This window comes from Scyliorhinus canicula, chromosome 15, assembly GCF_902713615.1.
Source record: "Scyliorhinus canicula chromosome 15, sScyCan1.1, whole genome shotgun sequence".
Classification (NCBI taxonomy): Eukaryota; Metazoa; Chordata; class Chondrichthyes; order Carcharhiniformes; family Scyliorhinidae; genus Scyliorhinus; species Scyliorhinus canicula.
This window is the reverse complement of record NC_052160.1, coordinates 51,585,314-51,601,640: the sequence shown is the minus strand read 5'-3', so window position 1 is coordinate 51,601,640 and position 16,327 is coordinate 51,585,314. Positions and strand designations below refer to the sequence as shown.

At 44.6% G+C, this 16,327-nt stretch overlaps 1 protein-coding gene across 1 annotated transcript in view; it reads left to right on the top strand.

Moving 5' to 3' along the window:
- lmf1 (lipase maturation factor 1) overlaps positions 1 to 11,653 on the top strand; it is a 945,108-nt gene extending 933,455 nt beyond the window's left edge. Inside the window, exon 12 of the mRNA XM_038821131.1 lies at positions 11,596 to 11,653. Within this exon, the coding sequence (XP_038677059.1) occupies positions 11,596 to 11,645 (50 nt within the window). The 3' untranslated portion in view covers positions 11,646 to 11,653. The remainder of the gene's footprint in view (positions 1 to 11,595) is intronic.
- Positions 11,654 to 16,327: the final 4,674 nt, after the last annotated feature.

Here is a 16,327-nt window from a genome sequence, read left to right as displayed (position 1 = left end):
GAGCTTGCTCCGCCATTCAATGAGATCATGGCTGATCTTTTGTGGACTCAGCTCCACTTTCCGGCCCGAACACCATAACCCTTTATTCTTCAAAAAACTATCTATCTTTACCTTAAAAACATTTAATGAAGGAGCCTCAACTGCTTAACTGGGCAAGGAATTCCATAGATTCACAACCCTTTGGGTGAAGAAGGTCCTCCTAAATTCAGTCCTAAATCGACTTCCCCTTATTTTGAGGCTATGCCCCCTAGTTCTGCTTTCACCCACCAGTGGAAACAACCTGCCTGCATCTATCCTATCTATTCCCTTCATAATTTTATATGTTTCTATAAGATCCCCCCTCATTCTTCTAAATTCCAATGAGTACAGTCCCAGTCTACTCAACCTCTCTTCGTAATCCAACCCCTTCAGCTCTGGGATTAACCTGGTGAATCTCCTCTGCACACCCTCCATTGCCAGTATGTCCTTTCTCAGGTAAGGAGACCAAAACTGAACACAATACTCCAGGTGTGGCCTCACTAACACCTTATACAATTGCAGCATGACCTCCCTAGTCTTAAACTCCATCCCTCTAGCAACGAAGGACAGAATTCTTAATCACCTGTTGCACCTGTAAACCAACTTTTTGCGACTCATGAACTAGCACACCTAGGTCTCTCTGCACAGCAGCATGTTTTAATATTTTGCCATTTAAATAATAATCCCTTTTGCTGTTATTCCTACCAAAATGGATAACCTCACATTTGTCAACATTGTATTCCATCTGCCAGACCCTGTCCCATTCACTTAACCTCTCCAAATCCCTCTGCAGACTTCCAGTATCCTCTGCACTTTTTGCTTTACCACTCATCTTAGTGTCGTCTGCAAACTTGGACACATTGCCATTGGTCCCCAATTCCAAATCATCTATGTAAATTGTGAACAATTGTGGGCCCAACACTGATCCCTGAGGGCCCTGATTGCCAACCAGAGAAATACATATTAATCCCACTTTTTGTTTTCTATTAATTAACCAATCTTCTATCCATGCTACTATTTTACCCTTAATGCCATGCATCTTTATCTAATGCAGCAATCTTTTGTGTGGCACCTTGTCAAAGGCTTTCTGGAAATCCAGTTATACCATATCCATTGGCTCCCCGTTATCTACCACACTGGTAATGTCCTCAAAAAATTCCACTAAATTAGTTAGGCACGACTTGCCCTTTATGAACCCATGCTGTGTCTGCCCAATTGGACAATTTCCATCCAGATGCCTCTCTATTTCTTCCTTGATGATAGATTCCAGCATCTTCCCTACTACCGAAGTTAAGTTCACTGGCCTATAATTATCCGCTTTCTGCCTACCTCCTTTTTTAAACAGTGGTGTCACGTTTGCTAATTTCCAATCCGCCGGGACCACCCCAGAGTCTAGTGGATTTTGGTAAATTATCACGAGTGCATTTGCAATTTCCCTAGCCATCTGCTTTTAGCACTCTGGGATGCATTCCATCAGGACCAGGAGACTTGTCTACCTTTAGCCCTATTAGCTTGCCCATCATTACCTCCTTAGTGATAACAATCATCTCAAGGTCCTCACCTGTCACAGCCTCATTTCTATCAGTCACTGGTATGTTATTTGTGTCTTCCACTGTGAAGACCAACCCAAAAAATCTGTTCAGTTCCTCAGCCATTTCCTCATCTCCCATTATTACGTCTCCCTTCTCATCTTCTAAAGGACCAATATTTACCTTAGCCACTCTGTATATTTAGAGTCACTACTGAAAACATTTATAATTCTGAATTCACCAAATGATCAAGAGATAGTCTTTTGATGGCAGAGAGAACAGCAGCTTGGTCTGGCTTCAGCTCCAACACTGAAAATGAAACTAAAACACACCCTGCAGCAAACAGCCTAAAACGAAAGTAAAAAAGCTGACAGACAGCCCAGCTCCACTCACACTCTGACATCACTGATAAACATCCATTTCTTAAAGGTACATTTCTTAAACACGCATTTCTTAAAGGTACATTTCTTAAACACCCATTTCTTAAAGGTACATTTCTTAAACACTCATTTCTTAAAGGTACATTTCTTAAACACTATTTCTTAAAGGTACATTTCTTATACACCCATTTCTTAAAGGTACACTTCTTAAACACCCATTTCTTAAAGGTACATTTCTTAAACACCCATTTCTTAAAGGTACTCTCACATGACAGAATTCTGTATATTAGTATGTAGAGATGAAATAACTTCCATTTTTGTAGTAATTTTTACAATCCTAAAAGCCTTCACAGCCAATAAGGTAGTTTTGAAATAATTGTTGTAATGCAGGGAACACAGCAGCCACTCTGTACACGTAAAGGTCCCACCAGCAGCAATGTGATAATAACCAGGTTGCCTATTTTAGTCATTTTGGCTCAGGGATAAATATAAGTTCAGACACCAGGGAGGACTCCCAGCTTTGAAATAGTGCTAGGAGCCCTCTGTCGACCTGTGAAGGCAGGTGGAACATCAGTTGAGCACCTGTTCAGGAAGATGGCAGCTCTGATGCTGCAGCACTCCCTTAGTACTGCATTGGGGTGTCAGCCTAGTTTATGTGCTTAAAACACTGGAGTGAGACTTGATGTGTGCTTCTAATTGTTTCTCTTTAGGTAATTGCGGTACTGCGTTGTTGTTACCATTTGCAGGGATGCCCCTTTTGGAGCTTGAACCGGACTGTATTAGGGAAGAAAGCTGGTCCTTAAAATTAAATGACTGGGTTTCCAGTCCTTTTGAAGCCAGTCGTCCTCCTGTATGTTGTCCAAATTGCTAAACAGTGACAATGTGCAGGTCGAATGCGTATGGCATCACAACGAGGACCCGACCTCCACACACTGTCCAGCAGCAGTCAGTGATGAGGAACGAGAGCCTTGGCCTGATTTCATTCCCTCTCCGATCGGCCGCAGGGATTGAGGTCAGTTCTAGAATCGCAATTACATTAACTATTGGGACCGGTTAACTCAGCGAAAGGCCCAAGGAAAAGCCTGGGATTTTCCTGATTTTTAGCTCCGTCTCAACCTGGGCGATGTGCCAGCTTTCTTTTTAAGTCGAGAAATTAATATAAACAGACTGCTGGATCTAATCTGAAGGGGTTGGCCTTTGATCAGTCAGACGTAACTGCTTGTGAACGTAATGTTTCCATGCATCAGCTGTGGCTCAGTTGATTGCTCTCTTGTCTGAGTCAGAAGGTTGTGGGTTCAAGTCCCACTTGAGAAGCTTGAGCACAGATTCCAGGCTGACCCTTCCAGTGTGGTATTTAGGGAGTGTCGCATAGTTGGAGGTCTTTCAGATGAAACATTAAAGTGAAGTCACATCTATTCTCTCGGATGAATGTGAAAAATCCCACAGCATTAAGGTGGAGGGGAGCTGACCCCTCTGGTCTTGGCCAGTATTTATCCCTGGACTATATCATAAAAGAAGATTGTTTTTGTGGGATCTTGCTGTGTAAAAATTGGTTGCCGCAGCATATATAATTATGCTGCAAAAGTACTTCATTGGCTGTACAGGACTTTGAGATGTCCTCACGTCCTGAAAGGCACTATGCCAATGCAAGATATTTCTTTATTTTAAAAAAAGCACTTAGTGCTAAATATAATTTAAAGTATTTTGAAGAATGAGATTCCATCAGCCATCATTTATATTGATGGGTACATCTCCTTCATATTTCTAGGGAGCCACTTTGAGATTGATTTATAACACATTATGAGCACTGCAGTGTGCCCGAGAGAAAATGAAGAATTGCTACCACTTCATTTGAATAACATTCAGGCGCATATTAAATTATTTGAGCCTCTTTAAATGGAAGAGCAAATCATAAATTTTGAGCAACTCTATTATCCAGGGTTCAGTTCGGCAAAGGTCAAGCTGTGCCTTCTTTTAGGAAGCTGATGATTTTCAAGCTGGAGCTAATTAATTCTCCAATGGGCAGGAAGTTGGTCCCGGGCCGCAGGCTGACTGTGATTCCCAGGAAAGGTGACTGTGTGGTTTAATGATGACCTTCCCGACTGAGGATGTGGACAGGGCATGTAGAGGTTGGGCTGTGCAACTGAAGTAATTCCTGCACATTTCCACGTGGTTTTGTGGTGTGCATGACTGGAGCTCAAATCAGGATATTAAAACTGTGATTTCCATGTGCAAGCCTGGGTTACATCATCATGCACATTTCATTCAGAAAATAGCACCCCGGGAACTGATAGACCTTTATTCTTAAAACTACCTAGTCTGTTAACTCTCTGAGTACCAAATGTGGTCACTTGCAAGGAGCCCCAAAACTAGGCTGAATGGTAAGAGATGTTTCAGATTGTCACAAAGCATGTTTTTTATAGTGTAGATGTAGAGATATTTCCACTTATGTGTAAGTTCAAAACAAGGCCCCATTAATGATAAGATATGCGCTCATACATGCAATGGGGGATTTAGGCAAGTGGCACAGTGATTAGCGCTGCTGCCTTACAGCGGAAGGGACCAGGGTTCGATTCTGACTTCGAGTGACTGTATGGAATTTGCACATTCTCCCCGTGTCTGCATGGGTTTTCTCCATGTGCTCCGGTTTCTTCCCACAGTCCAAAGATGTGTACGTTAGGTTTATTGTTAAATTTCCCCTCAGTGTCCAAAGGTTGGTGGGGTTACTGGGTCCAGGTAGGGTGGTCTTTTGAAGGGTCGGTGCAGACTCAATGGGCCGAATAGCCTCCTTCTGCGCTGTAGGTATTTTATGATTCTATAAATATTTTCCTTGGGGCGCTGCTGTCTCAACAGTCTCATGAATGCCTGGGCTCTCAGCCAAGCCTTATGGTGTATTTCTTTATGGAGACTTAAAACTAGCCCCATTCTCCACCAATCCTTTGGTCTTAATATCTCCCAGTCCAATATGAGCAGTGAATTCAAAAACAAATGGCAGTGAGGTCTTGGCACTGCAATTCATTAGCTACTCGCTAAGGTTACTCCAGCTGAATCTCCCCAATTCATGACCATCATGTCTAGAAGGGCAAAGGCAGCAGATGCATGGGGAATGCCATCACCTACATGTATGCTCCCCTTCCAAGTTACACACCATCCTGATTTGCACCTATATCACTATTCCTTCGCTGTCAACTGGGTTAAAAACCCGGAACTCCCTTCCTAGTTGTACTGTGGGTGCATCTACACCACATGGACTACAACGGTTCAAGATGACAGTTCATCTCCAACTTCTCAGGGAAATAAATTGAGGCTTTGCCAGTGATGCCGACGTCTTGAGAATGAATTTCGATAAAGACTTTGAGGTTTTCATGCCGTCCGATTCATTTCTTTCAATCTTGGGAATGAGAAAATTATTGAAAATAGAGTAATGTAGGCCACCATCATGTCAGACCAAATGCATGATGGGATACCAGATTCTCAAATCTCAGAATATCAAGGGCAGAAAAAGGTCAATAAAAATTTGCTGCAAGCAATTTGTTATCTTTTCGAATTGTGTATCATATCACTGGGTTAGCAGTGACGCTAATGATTTACAGTTAGCTGCTGCAGAGGAACAGAGTTATCTCCTGGATAACAAAGATTATAATCAGATTTTCACTAACATTTACATGTTTAGTTCTGGGTAGGTCACCTTTGATGCAAAACGTGGCTGAATGACCACAGATTTGCAGTATATGTTTAATATGAACATCAGAGTGGATTTTTTATAACACAGCCTCCACTGATTTACTTTGCATGTCATGAGGTTAGTAGCATTGGGTTGCAAGTAAAGAAAGGTGGGTCAGGCTGACCCCCTCATTAAGGCACTGCAGTCAAAGTTTAATTAAAACAAATTTGCTCTCAGTCTCCATCTGCCAGTGAGTTGGTCCGGCGGTAATTGATTTAAAATTGGACCAGGTTTAGGAACTGTCACTCCCTCACATAACTCTTGTTAACATCCTCCCTCTTATTAACACAAGCTGAAAACAGATAATAAAATCAATGTTGTCTAAGGTGCACATGGATTATTCTCTGAACCGAGCTGTTTCTCCTCACTGCAATGAGATTGGCTTATGCTGGTGTTATCACATCCAGATATGCAAGCAACATTGAAAAAAGTACCGTTCGACCAAATCAGTAAATGCTGAGTCTATTCTGGAAAATCTATCAATGTGAGACTGTCAAAATTCAGAAATCTGTTTAGCATTTGACAGTTTTCTTTCCTCAATTGTTGACCGTGGCTCATAGGGAGGGAGGGGGTAGGGGGTTGGGGGGTGTAGGAGTAGGGGGAGCGGAGGGGGTGGATGGGGTGCGGGGGGGAGGGGGTGAAGAGGGCGGCGCACCCAGGCCTCCATGTCAGAAGGTTGTAGTTACACGGCCCATTCTAGACACTGTTTTGTTATGCTCTTGACGTAGCATGAGCTGCTTCCTTGATGTGCTCTCTGACAAAGGAAGGTTCAGACTTGGAGATAGCTTTAACACATTTATTAAACTTAACAATTCTCCTACTTGGATTCGACTCTCCTGTTTATCCTGCTATATCCTGACGAACCAGTCTGCTACAATCCAGGTGGTGGGTGTGATGTGTTTCAAATCAACCCTGTGTACTCACTGAGAGTCTCCACTGGAAAGAGGAAGATCATGTGTGTTGTGTCCTTTTAAATGGGTTGGTGTAATGCCCTCCTGTGGTAGTGTCAACTCTGTGTGTATCTTGAATGCCCATTGGTCGTATCCTATCTTACTGACCTATTGGTTGAATGACTGTGTGTCATGTCTCTGGTGCTCCCTCTAGTGTCTAGCTAGTCTACGTGTATTTACATTAATGCCTTGTGTATTTACAGTGATGCATATCACCACATCCCCCCTTTCTTCGTGTTACACATTTTCTGTACCGTGTTAAAGAAAATTGAACAAACTAGGTAGATAAGTGATGCTATGTACAAATCATGATAACAGTGATCATTAAACAATAAGTCCAAATCATATGCACGAGCCCAAAATTCATAAATTATTATGGTCGAGTGTCTTTCTTGTTTGGTTGGTGAGTTGGTGATGTTGATGGTGGCATGTCCTTGTGAACGCCATCAGTGTCCCTATGCGTAAGGAACAATGAAGTGGTCAAATCACTTCATTGTCTGATTTGGAGTCTTTTTTCTCTTCCGAAGCTTGTGATAGCGATGTTGGATGCCATCTGTCCTGAAAGCCAGGTTGCCTGTTGGTAGTGCAGCAAACGTGAATTGGTCAGATGCATCGTCCTGCCATGGTATGTCATTGTACTGAGCTGAGCAGTAACAGTGCCCCTCATGGGCAGAGTTGTACCATGCTGTACCAGTCGTTCCATTGGCGTTGTTTTTGTCATGCTTGTTGTCGACGTTGTTGCCTTTGGTACGCTTCTTGTTATTGTCTTTGATGTTGTTGTTGCGCTGGTTGGTTTTGTTGTTGTGTTTGCTGCACTCAAGGACCACACTCTGTGGATAATATGAGTCCTTCACACAGTTGCTCGTGTCAGCGTGCTTTGTGGCATCTGCTGTTTCCTTGAGCGTGCTGTCACTGAGTTTGTGGCGCTCCCCGTCTGGAGTCATGTCCGGCTTACTTGAACCAGCTTTGGCTTGTCGATTCTCCCCGACTGGAGTCTGATCTATTTCACCTGAGTCAATTTTGGCTTGTTGATGCTCCCCGTCTGGAGCCCTTTCTGGTTCACCTGAATCAGCTTTGGTTTCTTGATGCTCCCCATCCAGAGTCATTGCAGGTTCACTTGCATCTTCTGAGGTTTCTTGATGCTACACGTCCGGAGTCAAAACGTTCAGGAATGAATTTGCTTGTGGAGAGGCTCAAGCGGATGAGGTTTGAATTAACGTGGTGTCACCGGAGTCACCAGTAGTCTCACTGTGATTGTCGAGTGCCTCTGTACACACCAGCTGAGGTCTGTCACGTTGCACATCTTATATGGGAAGTGGGATGCTGTTGTCACTTGTCGCACATACAGTGGGTAGAGCCTCAGTGTCTTCTTGTCGTTCACTTGAGCTGGGTAGACACTCAGAGTCTTCTTTTTGTTCACTGGAGTGTTGTAGACTGTCATAGTCTTCTTGCTGTGCACTTGAGCATGGCAGACTGTCATAGTCTTTCTGTTGTTCACTTGAGCGTGGCAGACTTGCATTGTCTGCTACTGGTTGTCCAATGAAGGTTGCTAGACCCTAATGGTCTTGTTCATGCAAGGACTGCGCTTTGGAGTCTACTCTATCATGGAGTCTGTCCACGAGCTCGCTGCGGAGGGTTGTGTCACTGGAGTCACTTTCTGTGTGGAGACGTGCAGTTGTCTTGCTGTGGAGTCTTTCATCGCTTTCTGTGTGGAGTCGGGGACTCTTCGTGGTGCGTGGACCACTCTCTGTGTGGAGTCGGGGACCCTTCGTGGTGCGTGGACCACTCTTTGTGTGGAAGCAGGCCTCTCTCTGTGGGTGTGTGCCGCTCTCTGTCTCTTGGCGTCAGGCCGCAGCATAATCCTGCACTCACGAGTCGGGATGTCATATATGCTGAGCTGAAGATTCCTCAATCCGAAGAACTCGTGGTCGGGGTCTTCAATGTACAACACGTCTAGTTGCAGTTCGGATTTGGTACTGGGGTAGCCACCTCCCAAGGTGAAATCTTCATCTGAGTCATTGTCTTCCAAGACCATATCATCACGTTTTGTGTCGGAGCTGACACTGGGCTCGCAATGTCCAAAGAAGAATTCAAGGTCTGAGTCATTGTCTTCAAGGACTGTATCATCTCTTTGGGTGGTGCTAACTGCTTGTTGCAGGGTTCTGTGGAGGTTACTTTCAGCTACTGGTCGAATTTTCTGTCATTGTACTGTCGTTCCAGGTGAAAGAATCGGGTTTTACGGCTTTAAAGCTTTTCTTTTGCGTTTTGGGACATTTCCCCTTTAAGTGGGTGTGGTCCGGGGCCCCTGACGTCATGAAGCGTGTGACGTAGTGCGTAGGAAGCGATTGCGCAAGCGCATATCGCTGTGCCTTTACTTGGGGCCTTTTTCGCAATTGCGCATGCGCGAGAAGCCGCGCATGCGCAAACGGACCTTCCCGTTCTGTGCGCTTCTCGCGCAACTGCGCATGTGCAGCACCTTTACCAAGGTAGCTGCAATTCAAAACTGCAGATTTCTTCAATGGAAAGTCTACCTTCGCCTCATGGTGAGTTTTTTCTTCTTTTATTGTTTTTTCTTGTATGTTCCTCGCAGAATTCTTGGAATTTGTCCAGAACTGCCTGGAAGTCGCTCTTATTTTGCACCTTTGAGTATTTGAAGGTCTAGAAGATTTCAGCTGCTTCTGGACCCGCGATGGTGAGTAGAAGCTTTATTTTCTCTGCATCCGCCACGCCATCTAGGTCGGACGCTACCAGGTAGATCTCGAATCTCTGCCTGAACCAACGCCAGTTTTCACTGAGATTCCCTTGGTACCTGAGCTGCTGTGGAACCGGAATCTTGAACATCATCTTGCCTGACTGCTGTTGCTGGTTGTCACTGTTCGCTGAATTGTAACTATGTGGATTGAAACAGGTCACTCCTGTGTACCATGTTTTGTTATGCTCTTGACATAAGCTGCTTCCTTGATGTGCACTCTGACAAAGGAAGATTCAGACTTGGAGATAGCTTTAACATGTTTATTAAACTATTAACAATTCTCCTGCATGGATTTGACCCTCTGTTAATCCTTCTATAGCTACTCAGACTGACGAACCAGTCTGCTACAATCCAGGTGGTGGGTGTGATGTGTTTCAAATCAATCCTGTGTACTCACTGAGAGTCTCCACTGGAAAGAGGAAGATCATGTGTGCTGATATATGGGTTGGTGTAATGCCCTCCTGTGGTAGTGGCACCTGTGTGTGTGTCTTGAATGCCCATTGGTCGTATCTTATCTTACTGACCTATTGGTTGAATGTCTGTGTGTCATGTCTCTGGTGCTCCCTCTAGTGTCTAGCTAGTCTATGTGTATTTACATTAACCCCTTGTGTATTTACAGTGATGCACATCACCACAGACACTTGAGCACAAGATCTAGGCTGACACTCCAGTACATTATGGGCCGAATGACCTCCTTCTGCACTGTTAGTGATTCTATGATTCTATGATTACTGAGGAAGTATTGTACTGTTCGAGCTGCCATCTTCCCTGGGTTTCATCTGCACTCTCGCATGGATGTAAAAGATCCCACAGTGCCATTTCCATTGCAAAGATCCCACAGTGCCATTTCCATTGTATCTCTGCCCTAAATCTCTCTGTCTCGATGATATGCAGTGGATCATTAGGCTCTGAACCATCTGCAACAGTACCATTGATGAATATTGGTTTAAACTGTTCCTTCACGTTGTGCTATATTAATGATGATGGGAAGAACCACATTTGCTTCCTCCAGGTGTGCATTAATGCCTTTTAAATTTCCTGTTCCCCACTCACCTGCATCTCAGACCCCTGACCCTTAACACAGTGCATCCGATTATATAGAATAACCTGGAAGAATATGAAAGAATTTGGCGAAAAGCACAGGGTAATGAGGATTAGAGATTGCGACTGAGGAGGTGTCACCAGCACGATGGGCCGAATGGTGTTCTGCTGTGCTGTATCATCTTTGACCTATTACCTTACAGAAAATACATGAACACTCTGCTCCAAATGCCCACCAGAGAAACATTGCAGAGAATTACAGCCGGTCGATCGTTCCTTTTTTCAGTAAATGCTTGAAAATGCAATTACAAGATATAATACAACACACATTTTTGAAGAGGCAACTTGCTGGGAGGGATTTGACCCTTGAACCTTGAATGGATAAATAAGTTCCAGAATTAGTTCTGGTTATCGCCAGTGGGCTAACTGGATAATTGATTAATTGTGGATGCATTGGTACATTTTGGACTCTGACAGGTCACAAATAGATTAAAATACTCAAAACATTACACCTTTCTGGTGTGAAAGAAAGTATGATCCTTTGAATTTATGCACATCCAGAACCAATGCATATCTCATTGACTATGCTTCATGAAGTATTTAATTGACTGTAAAGTGCTTTGGGACATCCTGAATTCGAGCTGTATAAATGCAAATCCCCTCTGCTCGCTGATCAACTTAAGCTCCTGGTTAATTGACGCCTCCATTTTCAAATGCTAGTTCTTGTTCTCAAATCCCTCACGGCCGCACTCCTCCCGAACTCTGTTCTCTCCTCTAGCCGTGCAATCCTCTGAGACCTCTGCATTCACCTAATTCCGCCCTTGTAAGCATTTTAATTACTCCACCACTGCTGCTTTTTGTTTGCAGGTTCAATTTATCCATCGCCCTTCTTTCCCGTTGATCTATGTTCCCATCTGGCCCAACCCATTGCCTTCAATCTAACATTCTCATCCTCCTCTTGAAAATTATATTTTCTACACTTTGTCTGCGTGTCATTATGGATTTTGCCAATCGCAACAGAATGTTCTGAAATATGCCATGCTGCATGAGAAAGGCCGATAGCAGTAAGTGGTTTAGTGTGGCTGAATTTCTGGCCAAAATAGTCTCCGTTTCTGCTTTCATATATTCGCCCCACTGATTCCAGAATCGAAGCTATCATCATGAACGGTGACATTAATTGCAATCCCTGATTTCCCTTCAGAAGCTGGTGATAAACCTTCTTCAACAACCACTATGGCTAACGCATTTTGACACAACTGAATGCCACTTCAGGGGACAGACCAGGGCCAACCACGTTGGTGTTCAAGGTAAGAGCAATAGGTTTCCACCTTAAACAACAGCAGCTTCGTGGACACTTTTACTGAAAGTGGCCTTTTGTTCCCAGGTTTTTAAAAATAAAGTCTCAAAATGCCATGGTGAGATACTACCTCAACTTTATCTGGATTATTACCACTCGATTTCGAGTCCAGCCCACAACCGCAGCACTATTGTGCCTGGTTATGTGGTGCTTTACGTTATGGATTCACAGCGCGAGGGCTCACATCCGGGATCTTGCCATGCAGTCCATTTCCCCATCTCAACCTTGCTGTCAGAGGGTGGAGGAAGAGAGACTGGGTTGGACATAGAGAACAAGAATTCCCATGGGTTCCTGAAAGGGCAAATTGGAGGGGACCGCTCCGGAGACCTTTGCATGAATTCAGATGGCTTGTCATGGTGCGCCATTGGCTGTCAGCAAGGGATAGAACTGCTCTCTGGGTTGACGAGCAAGTGGTGACGGTAGAGGGGGAGGGGGAGCGGGGAGAAGGTGAGAGGAAATGCAACACCTTTGAGGCTTTCCTAATTTCTGAAGGGCCAAGTGTCCTAAAAACATCTAACCTCCATGCACAAGCATAGGAAAATGATGGACAGTAAAAAAAACAGCTGGCTCATCAGGAACACCCCACTCTTCCTGCCAGCCCATGTAATCTCCTTGGGTGAGGCACAGAAAAAACAGAGTGCAAAACCCAGGGCTGAGAAACAGGAGGGAAATCTGGAAAATTCCTTTCTGATACCTTCAAGAGATCAAAACTAGTCAGGAGGTCACATGGACCATACTTACTACATTAACTGTGGAATTACTAACTTTTATTTATGTGCGATTTCCTCCACAGCTAAAGAAATGACATTTTCAGAATGAAGCAAAATTATTAATATTCCAACCTCTGATGTAGTAATGCATCATGAGTTATCCCTACTAGAGATAATAGAATCATAGAATCCCTACAGTGTAGAAGGAGGCCATTCAGCCCATCATGTCTGCACCGACCCTCTGAAAGGGCAACTCATCAAGGCCCACTCCCCCGCCCTATCCCATAACCCTTCCTAACCTGCACACCTCAGCGCACCTCAGGGTAAGGAGGAGAAAATTAGTCAGGGCCCATGTACGGTACTTGGTTGCTATCCAGCAAGTCACAATGGCAAGTCTGTTGCTGGTATGACACTGACGTTGGGGGGGTTATCACCAAACGTTTCAATGTTTCCCCATACATATCACCAACTTAGCTGTTGTACTAGTTAGGTTCAAAGGCTGAACTCCTCTGAGGTATTTGAATATTTATTCGCCCACAATGAATGCCAACGCCCCGGTGTCGACCTCCATCATTGGTCTTCTATTTACTGTGAGGACTATCTCAATTGGCAATACTCACTTTCACCATGTTTAATCTGTACATTTCAGGTTCTTCATCAAAATTTCTTTCCACTTTGTTCACTGGAATCTTGACGTTTTTTTAATTTGCTGCACTGTACCTGGATGTGACCCTTCCTATTGCTCCGAATGCAAATAAACTCCCTGCAGCGACACCTTTCTTCGAGGTGACCTCCCCCACATCATGAGCGAGGCCATGACTTTTGGGCTGATGACCCAATTTCTTTCCCGACCGCTGACTGCAATCCTGTTCCTGGGATTATGGCTGAATGTCCTCTGTTGCTGTCTACCTGGCACGTCTCACAGCCATTCCGTAGCTCAGCTGGTATACCTTGCCCTATTCCCTGCTTTGAGGCTCTGATGCACTCCTCTCAGTGCCATTGGTTGCCTGAGCTATTTTTACCGCCTTGTTTAGGGAAATTTTTGTTTCAGTCAGAAGCGTCTTTTGCACACTTATGTTGTTAACACTGCATACAAAATGGTCAAGCAGCATGTCACTGAGCGCTGTGCCAAACTCACAATGCTCAGCCATTTGGTGGAGTCTGGCAATGAAGGTGGAGATTGTCTCTCCTAGGTCTCTGACATCGGAATTAAACTCATAGCGCTGTAGTATGATTGAGGATCTGGGGTTGAAGTGCTCCTTCACAAGCATCACCAGATAGTCAAACAATTTAGTGTCAGGAGCCATTGGGGGTGTCAAATTCCTTATGGGGCTGTAGGACTGGAGTCCATAAACCATTAATAGGATAACCTTCTGTTTATTTTCCCCCATTATTTTGTTCATTAAAAAAAAGTAACGGAACCTCTCAATATACTGGCTCCAGTCTTCGGCCCCTTGATCGAATGGGTCAAGCTTCCCAACCATGGGCATTTTGTCACTCACTATATGACGATGCTGTCGACATTTAGCAATGTCTCTGTTCATTTTGCAGGCTTCTTCCTTCCCAAGGTACTATCATCGTTTACTAAATAAATCCTTGCCGCTTAAATTCTTAGTCACCTTGAGAGTCGATTTATTGATCTGTTTTTGTCCAGCTGTGAGAGTCCTGCTGAAACCGTCTTTGCCAACAGTCAGAACCAGGGTACCAGCGGAAAACAAGCATTGTTTATTAAATAAACCAGGTGTGGTGGTATGATTTGCATAGCTGTCTGCCATTGGTGCAGAACACCGGCTTACCATTGGCCCTAGTCGGTCATGTGCCTCTCGACCGATTGGTTGAGACCAATCATGTGACGGCTCTCCGATTGGTCGAGAGGCTGAGTTAACCATACCTCCATACCGAGGTATAAATAGTCGGAACGCCCGGCGGTCGTCCATTTTATTGTAGTCAACCGCAGGGCTAAGTTCTAGCTTATTAAAGCCTAACTTTTGTATAGCAACTCGTCTCTCGTGCAATTGATGGCTCATCAATTTAATAAGCTAGATTTTTGAAGATGAAGTTCCGGATCAAGCCCGAATGCCTCCGCATCAGCCCGCAAACTCCGAACTCTTCAGAACTTTTTCAACATTGGCTGGCACGTCTCGAAGGAAAACTGGAATCTGCAACCAGCCCCCCCACCATGGCACAGAAGCTTCACATCCTCCACTCCAGCATGGGTATAGCAGCCTACGCCATAATCAAGGAGGAGAAAGATTACAATGCCGCCATGCTAAAGCTGAATGGACAATTCCTTAAACCAGTCAACAGAGTATTCGCCCAACATCTGCTGGCCACCAGACAACAGCTCCCCGGTGAGTCATTAGACCACTTTTACCAGGCCCTCGCCATCCTGGGGAGGAACTGCTCCTGCCTCACTATTTCAGCTACGGAGCAAATGGAACTGCTGATCAGAGACGCTTACGTGGCTGGGATGCAGTCCCCTGCTATCCGCCAGCGGATGCTGGAGAAAGACGACCTCAGCTTAACTGAGGCACGGACTCTCTCCACCTCCCTGGAGGTCGCCGAACTAAGCGCCCGCGCTTTCTCCGCAAGGTTGAATGTGGTGGTATGATTTGCATAGCTGTCTGCCATTGGTGCAGAACACCGGCTTACCATTGGCCCTGGTCGGTCATGTGCCTCTCGACCGATTGGTTGAGACCAGTCATGTGACGGCTCTCCGATTGGTCGAGAGGCTGAGTTAACCACGCCGCCATACCGAGGTATAAATAGTCGGAACTCCCGGCAGTCGTCCATTTTATTGTAATCAACCGCAGGGCTAAGTTCTAGCTTATTAAAGCCTAACTTTTGTATAGCAACTCGTCTCTCGTGCAATTGATGGCTAATCACCAGGTAACTGCAAAGAGAAAGCGAACAGCTACTACGAAAACAATTTTACAATCGATTCGGATTGCACTCGTCGCCAGCGTGGTGGCTTGAGACAATATCCGGGACACGCCCAATGTAACAGAACAAGGGTTTATTGGTAACAAGTACAGGTAAACTTTATACAGGCACTGAATCACTAATCAGTCTTCACACTCTGACTCCCGGGTCCACACAACCTGTGCCCTTGCTCCTCAGGCCCTGTGCTTTCTCCCCATTGGTTGGGGTTCACGAGTCCCTGTGCAACAGGCTCTGAGCCGGCCATATGGACCTTGAGGGCTCGCCCCATAAAGGGAGTGCTACTACATTCACTAATATCGCAAAACAGACAATCTGGCCATTTATTTCATTGCTGTTTGTGAGACCTTAGTGCTCTCAAAATGGCTGCCGGGTTTCCTACTTAACAACACAATGCACTTCATTGGCTGTAAAGTGCTTTGGGATATCCTGAGGTCACGAAAAGTTCTACAGAAAGAAATACAAGTTATTTCTTTCATTCTCAGTTACAGCAGCTGTTAGTTGTTTGTATACCTCCACAATGTACAAAACATGGCCATACTAGCATAGCATTAGGGTTTTTAAATAATCAATTTTGTAATTGCATCACCATCTGTAAAATTGTTTTCGTAGTAGCTGTTCGCTTTCTCTTTGCAGTTACCTGATTTACTTAGTAAACAATGCTTGTTTTCCGCTGGTACCCTGGTTCTGACTATTGGCAAAGACGGTTTCAGCAGGACTCTCACAGCTGGACAAACACAGATCAATAAATCGACTCTCAAGTTGACTTGGACCGTCAACTCATGTTTCCTGAAGTGATGGGAGGTTGAAAACTGGTTACTTAGAGGAATGTGTTCTCCACATCTTATTTTCTGTTTGAGGAAATAATGGCTGTTCCTGGGTTGCCCCCTTCATTTCTGCCTTGAGTCCTTTCTCTTGTAGTAATT